At 35.1% G+C, this 13429-nt stretch overlaps 1 protein-coding gene across 1 annotated transcript; it reads right to left on the reverse strand.

Annotated features, from left to right (window-relative positions):
- Window positions 1-12657: 12657 nt before the first annotated feature.
- LOC120210994 (pro-hevein-like) lies at window positions 12658-13224 on the reverse strand. The gene is made up of 3 exons (XM_039209629.1): window positions 13081-13224; window positions 12950-13021; window positions 12658-12855 (listed from the first exon to the last, which is right to left on the reverse strand). The coding sequence occupies exons 1-3, from the start codon at window positions 13222-13224 to the stop codon at window positions 12658-12660; spliced, it is 414 nt and encodes a 137-aa protein (XP_039065560.1).
- Window positions 13225-13429: the final 205 nt, after the last annotated feature.

Below are 13429 nucleotides of genomic sequence, written 5' to 3' on the forward strand. Positions count from 1 at the left end.
GTTCGAGAGAATAGCTTAGTGTTCAAGAGAATAACTAAGTAGCACATCCTTATTGTTCGAGAGAAACTAGGGAGGATCTATATAAGTAAGGGGTTCTAGATAGTAACTAGGCCTAATCCACCTTAAATAAGGCTAGGATTTCAATCTACTAAAAGGAGTAGTTCTCAGTCGAGAGGTTAGATGCTAGTGCTTTTGTTAAGTGCTATTACCATGAAAGATTTTGTTATCTGAACCAATAGGATCCCTGCACTTGCTAACACCAATAGGTTTTGCCATGGCATCATGAACCTATCGAGTCCCTTGACTAGAGATAGTATAGGGCATCCTTAGTAAACTCTACTGGGAAAGTAAGGCAAAGAATTAAGACCATCCTGAGAAGTATACTTAAGTTTCCTAAGTGAATTCTATCATTCATTCCTGTAGTAGCTTATTGTGTGAGGAACCTAACCTCATTTTAATCAAATCCAGTGTTTACATTTTGTTTTGCTTTTGTATTTTCAATTGATTCCACAACACTCAATTTTATTTTGCCAAAACATTTCCATCCACTTTGCCACGACATTTCTATTTGCTACCGTATTCTATGACACCATCATTCCATTCCCACCAACATCCATTTCATTTTGCCACAACATTGTCATTTGTGTTTACATTACTAACTATACTAAGGTGAAATAGTAAATTGATGTGATTGAGCTTATAAATTTCCTCCAATCCCTGTGGATACGATACTCACTCATCACTGTATTACTTGTTCGATATTGTATACTTGAAAATATTTTTGTGACCATATTTAGTAGTCACAATTCACGAATAAGGTTTTGGTGCCGCTGCCAGGGATTGGCAACTAGAAGTTAATTAGTTTTTTCATAGAATTTTTATTTTACTTTTTCATTTTTTTATATAGTTTTACTTGTTATTTTCCTTATATTTCAAGTTTTCTTGTTGTATGACTAGAAGACACTCTAATGAGCCATTAGAACCATTGAACCTAAGATTGAGAGGTTGTTTAGGTAAAGAAAATGTGCTCAATGTAAAAACATGTATCAAATTGGAAATGAAGGTATTGGTTATGAAGAAGATCAGAATGTCGAGGCAATTTTGAATACTGGGAATACAACCAGACTTCGTGCCATTCATGATCACTTAAATCATATCTTGAATGAAATAAATCCAGGAAATGTGGCACCTGAGACTCAGGCAGCCCATTTCGAGCTCAAACTTATCATGTTCATAACGCTAAATTTTATAGGGTAATTTGGGGGCATGCCAAATGAAGATAACAGACAACATATTCGTAACTTTTTGGAGGTGTGTGATTCTTTCCGTCAACAAGGAGTGCATGAAGATGTATTAAAGTTAAAGCTATTTCCATAGTCTCTGCGTGATCGAGCAAGGGCTTGGTTGAGTGGCGTTCCAGCGGGTTCGATGGAGCCTTAGACTAATTTATGCAAAAGTTTTTTGTTGTGGTATAATCTGCCGAACATGAACACCCAACCAAGGAACGACATCACTTTTTTTCGTCAAGCTGACGATGAATGTTGGGATCGATATAAATGATTGCTTCACAAATATTCAAATCATGGTTTTCAAGATTGGACTCAAGTGGTAATGTTTTTCTTCTTCTTCTGTTGTTTGAAACCGTGAACGACTTATTTTTTTCTCAATTTTTTCGAAATAGTATTTTTTCATTTCCTTTTTTTTCTTTTTCGTGGAACAAGAGTGGTACAAGATCTCAAGTCTCGGTAAGGGTGTGAAAAGAGAGGAAAAATAAAAAGAAAGGCTTCAGGTTTAATTATGAGGTGTAAAACAAAAAAAAAGGAAATATGCTCAAATGTGGTTCGCTAGTAGATATATAAAAGAGTAGGCTTTTTAGGAAAAGTGGGTTTATCCTAGGTGCCCCTATCACATTAAAACATTACATTCAACATGTAGTCTCGATATGCATTGTGATTACAAGTTCTAGAACATCTTAATTAGTCTGGCACACACAAGTCAAACAATGAGCAAGAAAAAAATTTATGCTCGTTAGGCTCAAATCTTACAAGAAAAGTTTATATGCACTGAGTCAAATTCATCTCTATCAACAAAGCATGAAATATCAATACTCAACAAAAATTCACTAGCTATACAAATCACCAATCATGCAAATTAATCCGATCAAACATGATCACAATCCAAAAGGAAGCAAGATATAAAGTGAAGTTCAACACTAGCAACTAACGATCCCAATACATCAATACCAGAATAACTTAATTTCAAACAATCAAACAAGTCAAGGAAAATTTTGATGACATTCTTATCCTTCCCTCTCACTTATTCAGTTTTATCCCAAAAGATATATTAAATTAAAAACAAAGAGAGGGAAAAGGAATACCCCCAATCTAGTAGTGACTGCAGCCACGACCACGTCAAGATGAGCCTGGGTGAAGGTAAGAATGAACCTCGACAAGGTAAGCTTCAATAGTGTCAAGGTGACTAGACACGACTTGCATCTCATCTTGCATATCCGGTTGGGAACTGGCTACCGGAAGTGGATCAGTCTGCCTCATGTACACGCGCCCATTACTAGGTGTAATGGTGTCGGGAGGTACAATGTGGGGGGCAGTAGGAGTGCCTACAAGAAGTCCCATTGAGTCTAAAACCTAGCATCAAGTGGATCCATAGAAAACACATGAGTAAATGTGCAGTATCAAAGGTCAAGGAAACAAACGAGATGCTAAATGTATAATATAAGGTCCAAGAATCAAGGGTCGATTGGTTCGTACAAATCACACAAAAGCTCGAGCGTACCAATATCCTAAGTTTACCTTCGATCTGGTTTGCATACACCATAACAAAAACAATTCAACCTTACTCAAACAATGTAGTATCATTACGACCGAATAGTTGTAAGTAAGGAACCAATGTATGTAACAGAGTGGGTTCATGAATATACCACGCCTTAGTAATGCGTGCATCGAATTGAATGTATGCCAATCTTGTAAGTGCTTCATAAGCATATCAGTGTCAAAATCATGTGGAATCTCATGTAACGATGTCAAATATTCATGGTTCGTGACATTGGTCACGAACCCCATAGAGAAGTTGAAATCATTTAACGATATCTTAAAATATTGTCCTAGCAGCCAGAAAGGAATAATATTAGGTGTATTCATAGATATGGTACAACGCTGCAGAAAACTAAAAGTAGTATAGAACTCAAAGACCAATTCATAATAAGTATCACATCTAATATTTAAATAAGGAGTACGTAATGGAATATACTTACACACTTGAAACCTACTGTGACAGATGCTATCGAAACTCCATGTGTCATCACCATAAAAATCGAGATATCCTTACAGCAACTCCTCGGGTGGTACCGAATAGGTTTGGTCCCGTCGATTCCTTTCATTAAAAGGATTGAACGTTTCGTCTAGTGGCCCTTTGATTTCATCAGAGCAGGCTTCAAAGGACGTAGGTTGTGGCTGCCCGGATGAGTGGCGTGGTAATGAAGGTGCGGGTCCATACGAAGACGCGGGGCTCAATTATGGTGGTACACCACTCAGAATATTGAATCCATTCTTAAAATCTTTAGAATAGCCAAAAACAGGTTGCCACATTAGTAACGGTTCAATATCGACAGGTTCAGAATTTACCTCGGGTTGTTCAAGTGTAGTAAATAGTGGGGACTCGACATTCAGCATTGAATGCATTCCCGAACCTGAAGACATGGAGTAAAACATCGGGGTCATTGGTGATGAAGGATTGGATGGTCATGTAGTGCTTGGTATGGCAGTGTGATGGTAGAAAGAGGAACGACCGAACAATGGAGGGAATGCAGAGGTCTCGGGTATACGCGTTGGGGTCCTCGATGGTGATCCTTGTGGCCTTTGTGAACCATGTTGAGGAGGTGGTGACGTGGCCAGAGGGTCGAAATCACTTGGAATATCGACGATAACTGGAGTGGCGTAGCGGCGGTAGCCTCCAAGGTTGAGTGGTGGCGGAGCTCCTTGGTTCTCATGGTTATGTATTCTTACCATGGTGAAAAGAAGTGAGTAGTCGGCGTGTGGAGGAGGCGACAAGCGATGAACGATAACAATACATGACCGGCGATCTCGGGTTATGATGTGGTGGCCGATCGAAATAAATAAAGAAAAAGAGGTAGAGAGGCGTTCGACTGGAATAAAGAAATTGTTGGGTTGTTTGGGGGTTTTTGTCACTTGTAGGATATAAAAAAAGAATAAAAGAGTATGATTTTTAGTCAAATTAAAAAGGTGGAATGATATATTGTTGGGATTGGTTTAAAATTGTAAAGGTAGGGATAGTGAAAGATAAAGTGGGGTCCATAAAAAGAAATTTGTAACAAAAGTAGTATTAAACTTGGAATTTTCAGCAGAGGAGGGGAAAAATTAGGGTATCTAACATGTGCCACTTGGGGGTTGGGTTATGTTAACGTGCGCCTGCCTCCTACTTCCAGACGTGAAACACTGCCTTTTCGTTAAATATTTGATCAAAAATCAAATATGTTCAGGGAAAAATAAAATAAAATAAAATAAAATACATAGAATGAAATAAAGTTTGCTAAAATAAAATGAAAATAAAACGAAATAAAATGAAATGGGTTACCTCCCATCAAGCGTTTTTGTTTAACGTTGTTAGCTCGATAACCTGATTTTTTAGAGTGTGGGTTCTTCTAAATTAATTTATTCAACTGGACCAACCAGAGCATTTTCATAAAATGGTTTCAATATGTGACCATTGACTTTAAATCGAACTCCTGAGTTATTTTCAACTTCAACTGCACCGTAAAGAAATACTTGAGTTACTATAAACGGTCCGAGCCATTTTGATTTAAGCTTTCCTACAAAAAGTTTAAATTTGGAGTTAAATAATAAAATCTTTTGCCCGACAGAAAAAGTTTTAAAAGAAATTCTATTATCGTGAAATTCTTTTGTTTTTTAAATATCCTAGACTGTCATAGGCATTTCTTCGGATTTTCTCAAGTTCTTGAATTGTAATTTCTGAGCTTCACCAACCGCATCCATGTCCATATTACATTGTTTAACGACCCTATAAGCTTGATGTTTTGACTCAACCGATAAATGACATGGTTTACCAAAAACAAGTCGGTATTGTGACATCCTAATGGGACTTTTATAAGCGGTCTGATATGCCCAAAGTGCATCAGTTAATTTTAAACTCCAATCCTTTCGGTCCTGTTTAACAATTTTTTCAAGAATTTTTTTATTTCTCGATTTGATACTTTTGCTTGTCCATTTGTTTGTGGATGGTAAGTGGTAGAAATTCTTTGAGTTACTTTAAATTTCTTCATTAACGATTCGATCACTCGGTTTATGAAATGTGTTCCTCTATCGCTTATTATAGCCCTTGGCGTACAAACTTGGAAAATATATTTTTCAAAAAATTAATTGTACTTTTAGCATCATTATTCCGAGTAGCCTTAGCTTCCACCCATTTAGAAACATAATTTACAGCTAAAATAATGTAGGTATTTCCAAATGACGAAGTGAAAGGACCCATATAATCGATTTCCCAAACATAAAAAATTTCACGAACTTGTATAGAATTAAGCGGCATTTCATTCCTACGGCTTAAATTACCTGTACGTTGACATCTTTCACAAGTTTTACAAAATAGATATGAGTCCTGAAATATGTTAGCCAAAAGAAACCGCATTCAAGAATTTTATGGGTTGTACGTTTTGGTCCAAAATTGGCACTGCAAGAGTAAGAATGACAAAATTGTAAAATTGAATTTACCTCACTTTTGGAAATACATCATCAAATTATCTGATTCGAGAAGTGCTTTCATAAATAAGGATCATCCCAAATATAGTATCGGGATTCACGCTTAATTCGATTGATTTAAGGTCTTGGCAAATCTAATGGACACTTGCCTGTGGCCAAATAATTAACCATGTCTACAAACAATTGGGTTATGCTTAGCGCCACAATCAATTTTTCTTCAGGAAATTCTTCTCTAAGTGGTGGGTCAGATGTAGAAAGAGGAATTCGACTCAAGTGATCCGCTACCATATTTTCGTATCCCTTTTTGTCTTTGATTTCCATGTTGAATTGTTGTAAGAGCATAATCCATCGGATAAGCATAAGTTTTGCTTCCTTTTTTCTCATAAAATACCTTAAAGCTGTATGATCAGAAAAAAACAGTAATTTTAGTGCCAAGCAAATAAGATCTAAATTTTTCTAAAGCAAAAATTATAGCAAAAAGTTTTTTTTTCCGTAGTTGAATAATTTTTCTGAGCTGTGTCCAAAGTTCGGGACGTATAGGTTATGACATGTGGGTTTTCCCTATTTTTTGGCTGAGAACAGCTCCAACCCTAGTATCCAATGCGTCAAACATAAGTTCAAAGGGGTAATTCCAATCTAGCAACTGAATAATTGGAGATGAAATAAGCTTTTCCTTTAATGAATCGAAAGACTCCATGCATTTTGAATTAAAGTCAAAGTCTTAAACTTTTTGAAGAAGATTTCATAAAGGTTGTTCTATCTTTGAAAAGTCTTTAATAAACATGCGGTAAAATCCTGTATGGCCAAGAAAGAACGAATTTCCCTCACAGTTGTGGGGTAAGGAAGTGAGCGTATAATATATGTTTTAGCTTTATCAACCACAATTCCTTTTGAGGAAATAATATGACCTAAAATTAACCCTTTATCAACCATAAAATGGAATTTTTCATAGTTTAAAACAAGGTTAAATTCTAAGTATCTTTTAAGCACATTAGTTAAATTATCAAGACATTCATTAAAAGAATTACCATAAACCGTGAAGTCATCCATAAAGACTTCAATTCCTTTCTCCACATAGTCAGAGAATATACTTAACATACATCTTTGGAAGGTGGTCGGCGTGTTACAAACACCAAAGGCATTTGTCTATATGAAAACGTACCAAAGGGACAAGTAAAAGTCATTTTTTCTTGATCCTCTGGTGCTATTGGGATTTTGAAAAACCTGAAAAACCATCAAGGAAACAATAATGAGTTTCCCAGCTAATCTTTCAATCATTTGGTCTATAAAAGGAAGAGGAAAATGATCTTTTCGAGTAAGAGAGTTCAACTTCCTGTAATCAATACAAACTCGCCATCCATTTTGAACTCTTGTTAGAACTAACTCTCATTCTTGATTTTCAACCACTGTGACTCCAGTTTTCTTGTGAACCATATAAATCGAACTTATCCAATTACTATCCGATATCATATAGATTACGTCAACATCAAGGAGTTTCTAAATTTCCTTCTTCACTACTTCCATCATCAGTAGATTTAATCGGCGTTTTCCTTCTCATGATGGTTTTGCTCATTCTTCGACTTTAATCTTGTGCATGCAAGTCGAGGGACTTAATCCTTTAATGTCAGTAATGGTCCATCATGTGGTTTCTTTGTGAGAACTCTACACCGCTACCAAAGATTCATCTTCTTCTTCGGATAATTTACTTGAGATTATCACTGATAAGGTTCCATTTTCACCCAAAAAGGCATATTTCAAATGTTCCAGTAACTGCTTTAATTCTACCTCATGTTCCTGCAAAACAAAAGGTAAAATTTTAGTTATAGAGGATGGTGAAGATAAATCAAAATTGATTGAATTAATATTTCTAACTCCCTTTCTTCCTCTTCATGGAAAAGTTCAGGATCCTTGAAAAGATTATAAGAAAAATTAGATTCAATATATTCATCAATTAAAGGATCTACAACATCAACAAAATTAATTCTTCCAACACGATCTAGGCATTTCATTGCTTTGTAAACATCAAATTCAACGATCTCACCATCAAATTCCATTGTCAATATACCACTTCTAACATCGATCTTTGTATGTGTGGTGCTTAGAAAGGGTCGGCCTAAGAGTACCTCGAAATAAAAATCTGATCTATCATATTCCATGTCAATGACATAGAAATCTACAGAAAAAAATAATACATCGACCTTTACTAAGACATTTTTCATCACTCCTATTGGATAGATCACAAATCGATCAACCAACTATATGGTTATTCTTGTTTCCTTTAAAGGCTCATTAGTAATCATTTTATAAATAGAAAATGGCATAACATTGATTGAAGATCCTAAGTCACATATTGCACGTTTAATTTTAAAATTGCCTATTTTACAAGGTATAGCGAACATACCTTGATCCTTCATCTTTGGTGGGAGCTTTCGTTGAAAAATTAAAGAGACATGTTCTCCCAAATTTACCTTTTTGTGCCCCATTAATTTCCTCTTTGTAGTGCAAATTTCTTTTAAAAATCGAGCATACCTTGGTACTTGTCGAATTACATCAAGAAGTGGTATGTTGACTTGAACTTTTTGGAACACCTCTAATATCTCCCTTTCTTCAACTCTTTTATAATGCTTCACCAACCTTGATGGGAAGGGTGGTGGTATGATTTCATGAGAAGAAAGAGAATGATGTATGTCGAACGTACCTTGTATTTATGGATGTGGCATTTCTTCTTGTTCTTCCTGATATGCGACTTTTTTCGCTAGAACTTCAGGTGAGATGACTATTCCACTTCGAAGTGTGATGACACTAACATTCTCTCACAGGTTTAAATCTGTTTGAGAAGGTAGTCTTCCTTGTGATTCTAATTTCCCCACAGTTTGAGCTAGTCACCTCACTTGGTTATCCAACTCTTGAAGATGTGTCTCGGTTTGGCTTTTGAAATTTTCTATGGAGGCAATTAGCTTTTCCTGGGATGTTACCAACTTTTCTTGGGACATAACCAACTTTTCTTATGAATTTGCTAACTTTCCTATGATTTCTTCCAAGGATGGCTTTTGCGTTTGTTGTTGAAAAAAAGGGCTTGGTTGATTAGTTGGCCTTTGATTTGCCATACAGTTGAAGTTTGGTGGTCTCGCCATCCCAGATTATAAGTATTGTTGTATGGGTTATATTGCTTTGTGGTGGTCCTTGAAAGTTTCCTACGCCATTGATTTTTGCATTGCATTCTTCTTGTATCATCAGGCAACAGTTCGTCGGATGGTCTAGCTTCGTGTATATCCCACATGCTCTTGTTGCTCCAGATTTTTCTGCAACAAGTGAATTAACTACTTCAGTTAATTTATCTAGGGAAAATGTACCTATCTCGTGAACCTGTCAGCTGGATTCACTTGAAAAATGTTGAGAGTTGGCTGCCATAGTTGAAATCAATTCTGTTGTTGTTGTTGGAGTCATGTTGACTAATGCTCCTCCACTGGTGGCATCTACCATTTTCATTTCCATTGGTAAAAGGCCTTCATAAAAGTATTGAATACGTTTGCTCACTTAATCCGTGTGCGGACAATGTGCGCAAAGCTTTTTAAATCGCTCCCAATAATCATAAATACTTTCTACGCTCTTTTGTTGAATGGAAAGAATGCTCCTTCGTAACTCGTTTGCTTTAGGCGCTGGAAAAACCTGCCAAGAAAAATTCAAATCATGTCAGCCCATGAATTAACTGAATTTGCAAGTAAATAAAATAACAAATCTTTAGCCAAGTTATCGAACATGTTTGATGTCAAGTTATGTCAAGTCAAATTAAATTGAGCACAAATTACATCAGGTCAATTCAATAGTTTGACTCGAGTCAGATTGAGTTTGGGAGACTGCCTGCATCGATGCTAATAAAATAAGAAGAGCAAGAGAAGCATGATAATCACATGCAAATGTATACAAATTAATACGTAATTAATAATTAATAATTAATGTTTCTTAAATAAAATTCAATAATTAATAATTACTTGATTTCTTCACTAAAGATTGTGTCCAACTCCACCAGTGAAATGAATACGTAATTCAAGAACTAAACTTATCAAATAATTCCTGCAGTTAAATTTATCATTGACTTACATCAGTGTAATGAATACGTAATTCAAGCACTAAACTTATCACATCATTTCAACATTGAAATTTAGCATTGACTTACACCAGTAAAATGAATACGTAATTCTAGCGTTAAACTTATCACATGATTCCAATAATGAAACTTATCATTAACTTACACCAGTGATTTGAATACGTAATTCCAACACTAATCACATAATTCCTACAGTGAAACTTAACATTTTCTTACACCAACGAAATAAATACATAATTCCATCATTAAATTTATCACCTAATTCTAGTAGTGAAACTTAACATTGACTTAAATCAGTGAAATGAATACGTAATTCTAACACTAAACTTTTCACATAAGTCATGGAGTGAAACTGAACATTGACTTACACTAGTGAAATGAATACGTAATTCCAGCAATAAACTTATGATTTCACATATCACATGGTAATAAGGATTAAATCGGAGTGACACCGAGTCACCCAAACATACAACTAAACTTTCAATTGCTAACCATATCAAATGATAATACGGATTAAATTGGAGTACATTACCTTAAATAAAATAGTTAGAGTGGATACCTCCTCTTTCCTCACCTTCAAGATTTCTCTAAAATAGAAAGAGTTCAGTCAAAAAGAACAAAAGAATAATGCTAACAACATATGACTAAGTTTTTTAACATTTCTCCCGTCGCTTTAAGCCACGATCATAACCAATTAAAACCTAACATTTGTGATTCTTCCAAAATTTAAAATCTCTTCCCGTCACATTTGTGATTCTTACCTTAATTTGTATGTCTTCACCCTTAATCACCTTTATGAGGAAGATAGATGGAATAAGCGGAAAACAATTGATGGAAAAGGAATGGAGATGAAATTACTTTCCTTTTTCTCTCCCCTTTCTAGAACCCACCATAGTTTTCAATATATTTAGGCTTAGGATAGATTTTTATTTGAAAAAAGGATGAATTGCCCTTTTAGTCCCTTATTTTTGTCATCTCTTCTCAAGATTTCCTTGAGCTTACTAATTTACTCATCATTTATTCGATTTGGTTTAATCCTAATGTCCAAGGTTTTCATTAAAAACACTTGAGTCTAAATTCGATCGTCTAGCCGGGCTTGTCGGGTCATTACAAAATAAAGGATAAAGATGGGAAATTGTTGAAAATAGATTTCTTTCGACTTGGTTTCTGAAATATTATTGTGCTTCGACTATTGTTTGATATTTTGATTGGTGCTGCACGTTGAATGTTTGAGCCATACTGTTGAGGGGAGTTATGTGTTCTGGTGTTTTTGAGATCCATTAATAATCCTAAGCGTATTTTACTCACTTTTCGTGTTTAGACCTTCAAAAATAATTATTAATTTTAAGAATTTGGTATTTTTGACCACTTGAGTTTATTTTAATCATTGCAAGTATTAGGATCTCCTAATAAATTTATTTACTCATTTTAAGGTTATTTCAAGGTATTGAGGTACAACAAGAGGTGTTTCTAATATTTCAATAGTAAGTATTGATAATCAAATATGTGTTCACTTAATACTATCAATACTGAAGTAAGAGTATCGACAATGGATTAGGGGTATCAATATTAAAATAAAACACTAAAATTCTACGAGTCATTTAGTATCGATATTGTCCAAGGAAGTAAGAATATTGTACATAATGATATCGATACTTACCCCTTTACAACATATATTTCAAGGCTAAATTCATATAGTACTGATACTAATACCCAAAAAACTCAGAAAAAGATTCGGGAAATCACTTCAAAAGTCTTTAATCACTTGTTTTAAAGCCTTTCAGTAATCTTAAAGCTTATAAGATTAACAAGTAATCATTTAACATCATTTTTAAAATCTTTTACGTCAAAAATTAGTGGAGCAAGCTCTCTTTCAAAGTTCAATCGCCTCAAGATTGAAGTGAGTAGTCTTTCAATGTGACATCCCTTATGATTGGTGGAGTAAATTAACTTTTAAAATCCTATCTCCTCAGGCGTGAAGCAGTGAATCATTGTCTTTCAAAGGTTTATCGTCTTGAGTTGTTGGAGTATTTTCTTTGAATAAACTACCCAAGTCGTCGTTGAACATCTGAGCCTCAATTTAGAACTTGATTAAATCAATTGTGTTTCAGTCTTTGTCAAATTATTATTCAAAAATAATGGATAAAGATGGGCAATTGTTGGAAATAGATTTCTTTTCGGCTTTTTTCTGAACTTATTATTATGCTTCGACTATTGTTTGATATTATGATTAGTGATGCATGTTGAACGTTTGAGCCATACTGTTGAGGGGAGTTTTAAAAGAGAGATTATTAGCGTATACTGTTTTTTTCTTAGCAAAGTCTGTCTTGTTAAATAGAAAAAAGAACATATCAGATCACCTTTTGCCTCGTATACTGTTTGTTCATGTCTTGTTGCAACAAAATAATAAAAAACGAGTGCTTTAGTATTTCACTTAAATTGGCAATTTTGACTTTTTAATATGACTAAGATTATTCTTAAATTGGCAATGAGGAGATAAATGAATGAGCCTGATGCTATAATTAGATAATAATGATATTATAGACCTTGGAAGTTGCAATAGAGAGTAATGCATACAAGCAAGCAAACGAGTTGATAATTAAGCAGTGATCAGGAATCCCACGTACACTTGTTATACAGGATGATCATTATCACAAACTGAAGAGCAAGCAAGCATTTCTAGATAGCTAGCTATCTATTACATGCAGTAGCTGCATATTTATTTATTTATCTAATATGTTGATCATGAAACCAAGTGGGGGATCTGAGGTTTAAAATGAAATTTAAGGTTAAATATTACAGTGCATGATGGAGACGAATTGTAGTATCATCACCACAATCCACAAATTCATAGTTCACTGTAAGATGCCCGTCCCACCTGCCTTTGTCATCCATGATCTCAGAAAACGCTGGATAGTCCAAATCCAAACTTGGCCTGGTGCATGTATCCAGCACTCTCACCGTCACGCTTTTTCCATTGGCAGTGTTGGTCACCTGCATTCATATATGCATTCTGTCAATTCATGCACGCATGGTTTCTAGTAAAACAGAAACAAATTTATTTTGCTTGAAAACAAAGGGCGCTTACTTTTAAGCAGAGTCCACATCTTGATTGTGGCTTAGGAATCTCCGTCCACAGAAGGCGGTCCAATAATAGTTGCTGCGCCATTCAATAGTCTTAGATGCATATTCAGGGAACTGGGAGCAGTAAACGCCTACCTTTGTCAGACTCCAGTCATTCTCTTTAACCTTGTAGTCGGTCCAATAAGCTGTCGCATCTTCAGCAGCCATGGAAGAACCTATTGCCCACCCCAACATCACAATGCAGCTTATTAGTATAACCCTAATTATTGATCTCTCCATTCTTCTTTTTCTTTTTGGCCTATTCTTCTGCTTGCTTTGAATGATATATCCTTTCCTGGGATATGCTCTTATTTATAGGCAAAGTTCCCCTCAAAGGCTTTACAGGATAGCCATCACTTGTCTTTATTTTAATCCTCTTCTCAATTGGACTTCATTTATTTTAATTAATCTATATACACCCACATATTATTTTCATGCTTCTTTT

Source organism: Hibiscus syriacus, unplaced genomic scaffold, assembly GCF_006381635.1.
Source record: "Hibiscus syriacus cultivar Baekdansim isolate YM2019G1 unplaced genomic scaffold, ASM638163v2 tig00109949_pilon, whole genome shotgun sequence".
Classification (NCBI taxonomy): Eukaryota; Viridiplantae; Streptophyta; class Magnoliopsida; order Malvales; family Malvaceae; genus Hibiscus; species Hibiscus syriacus.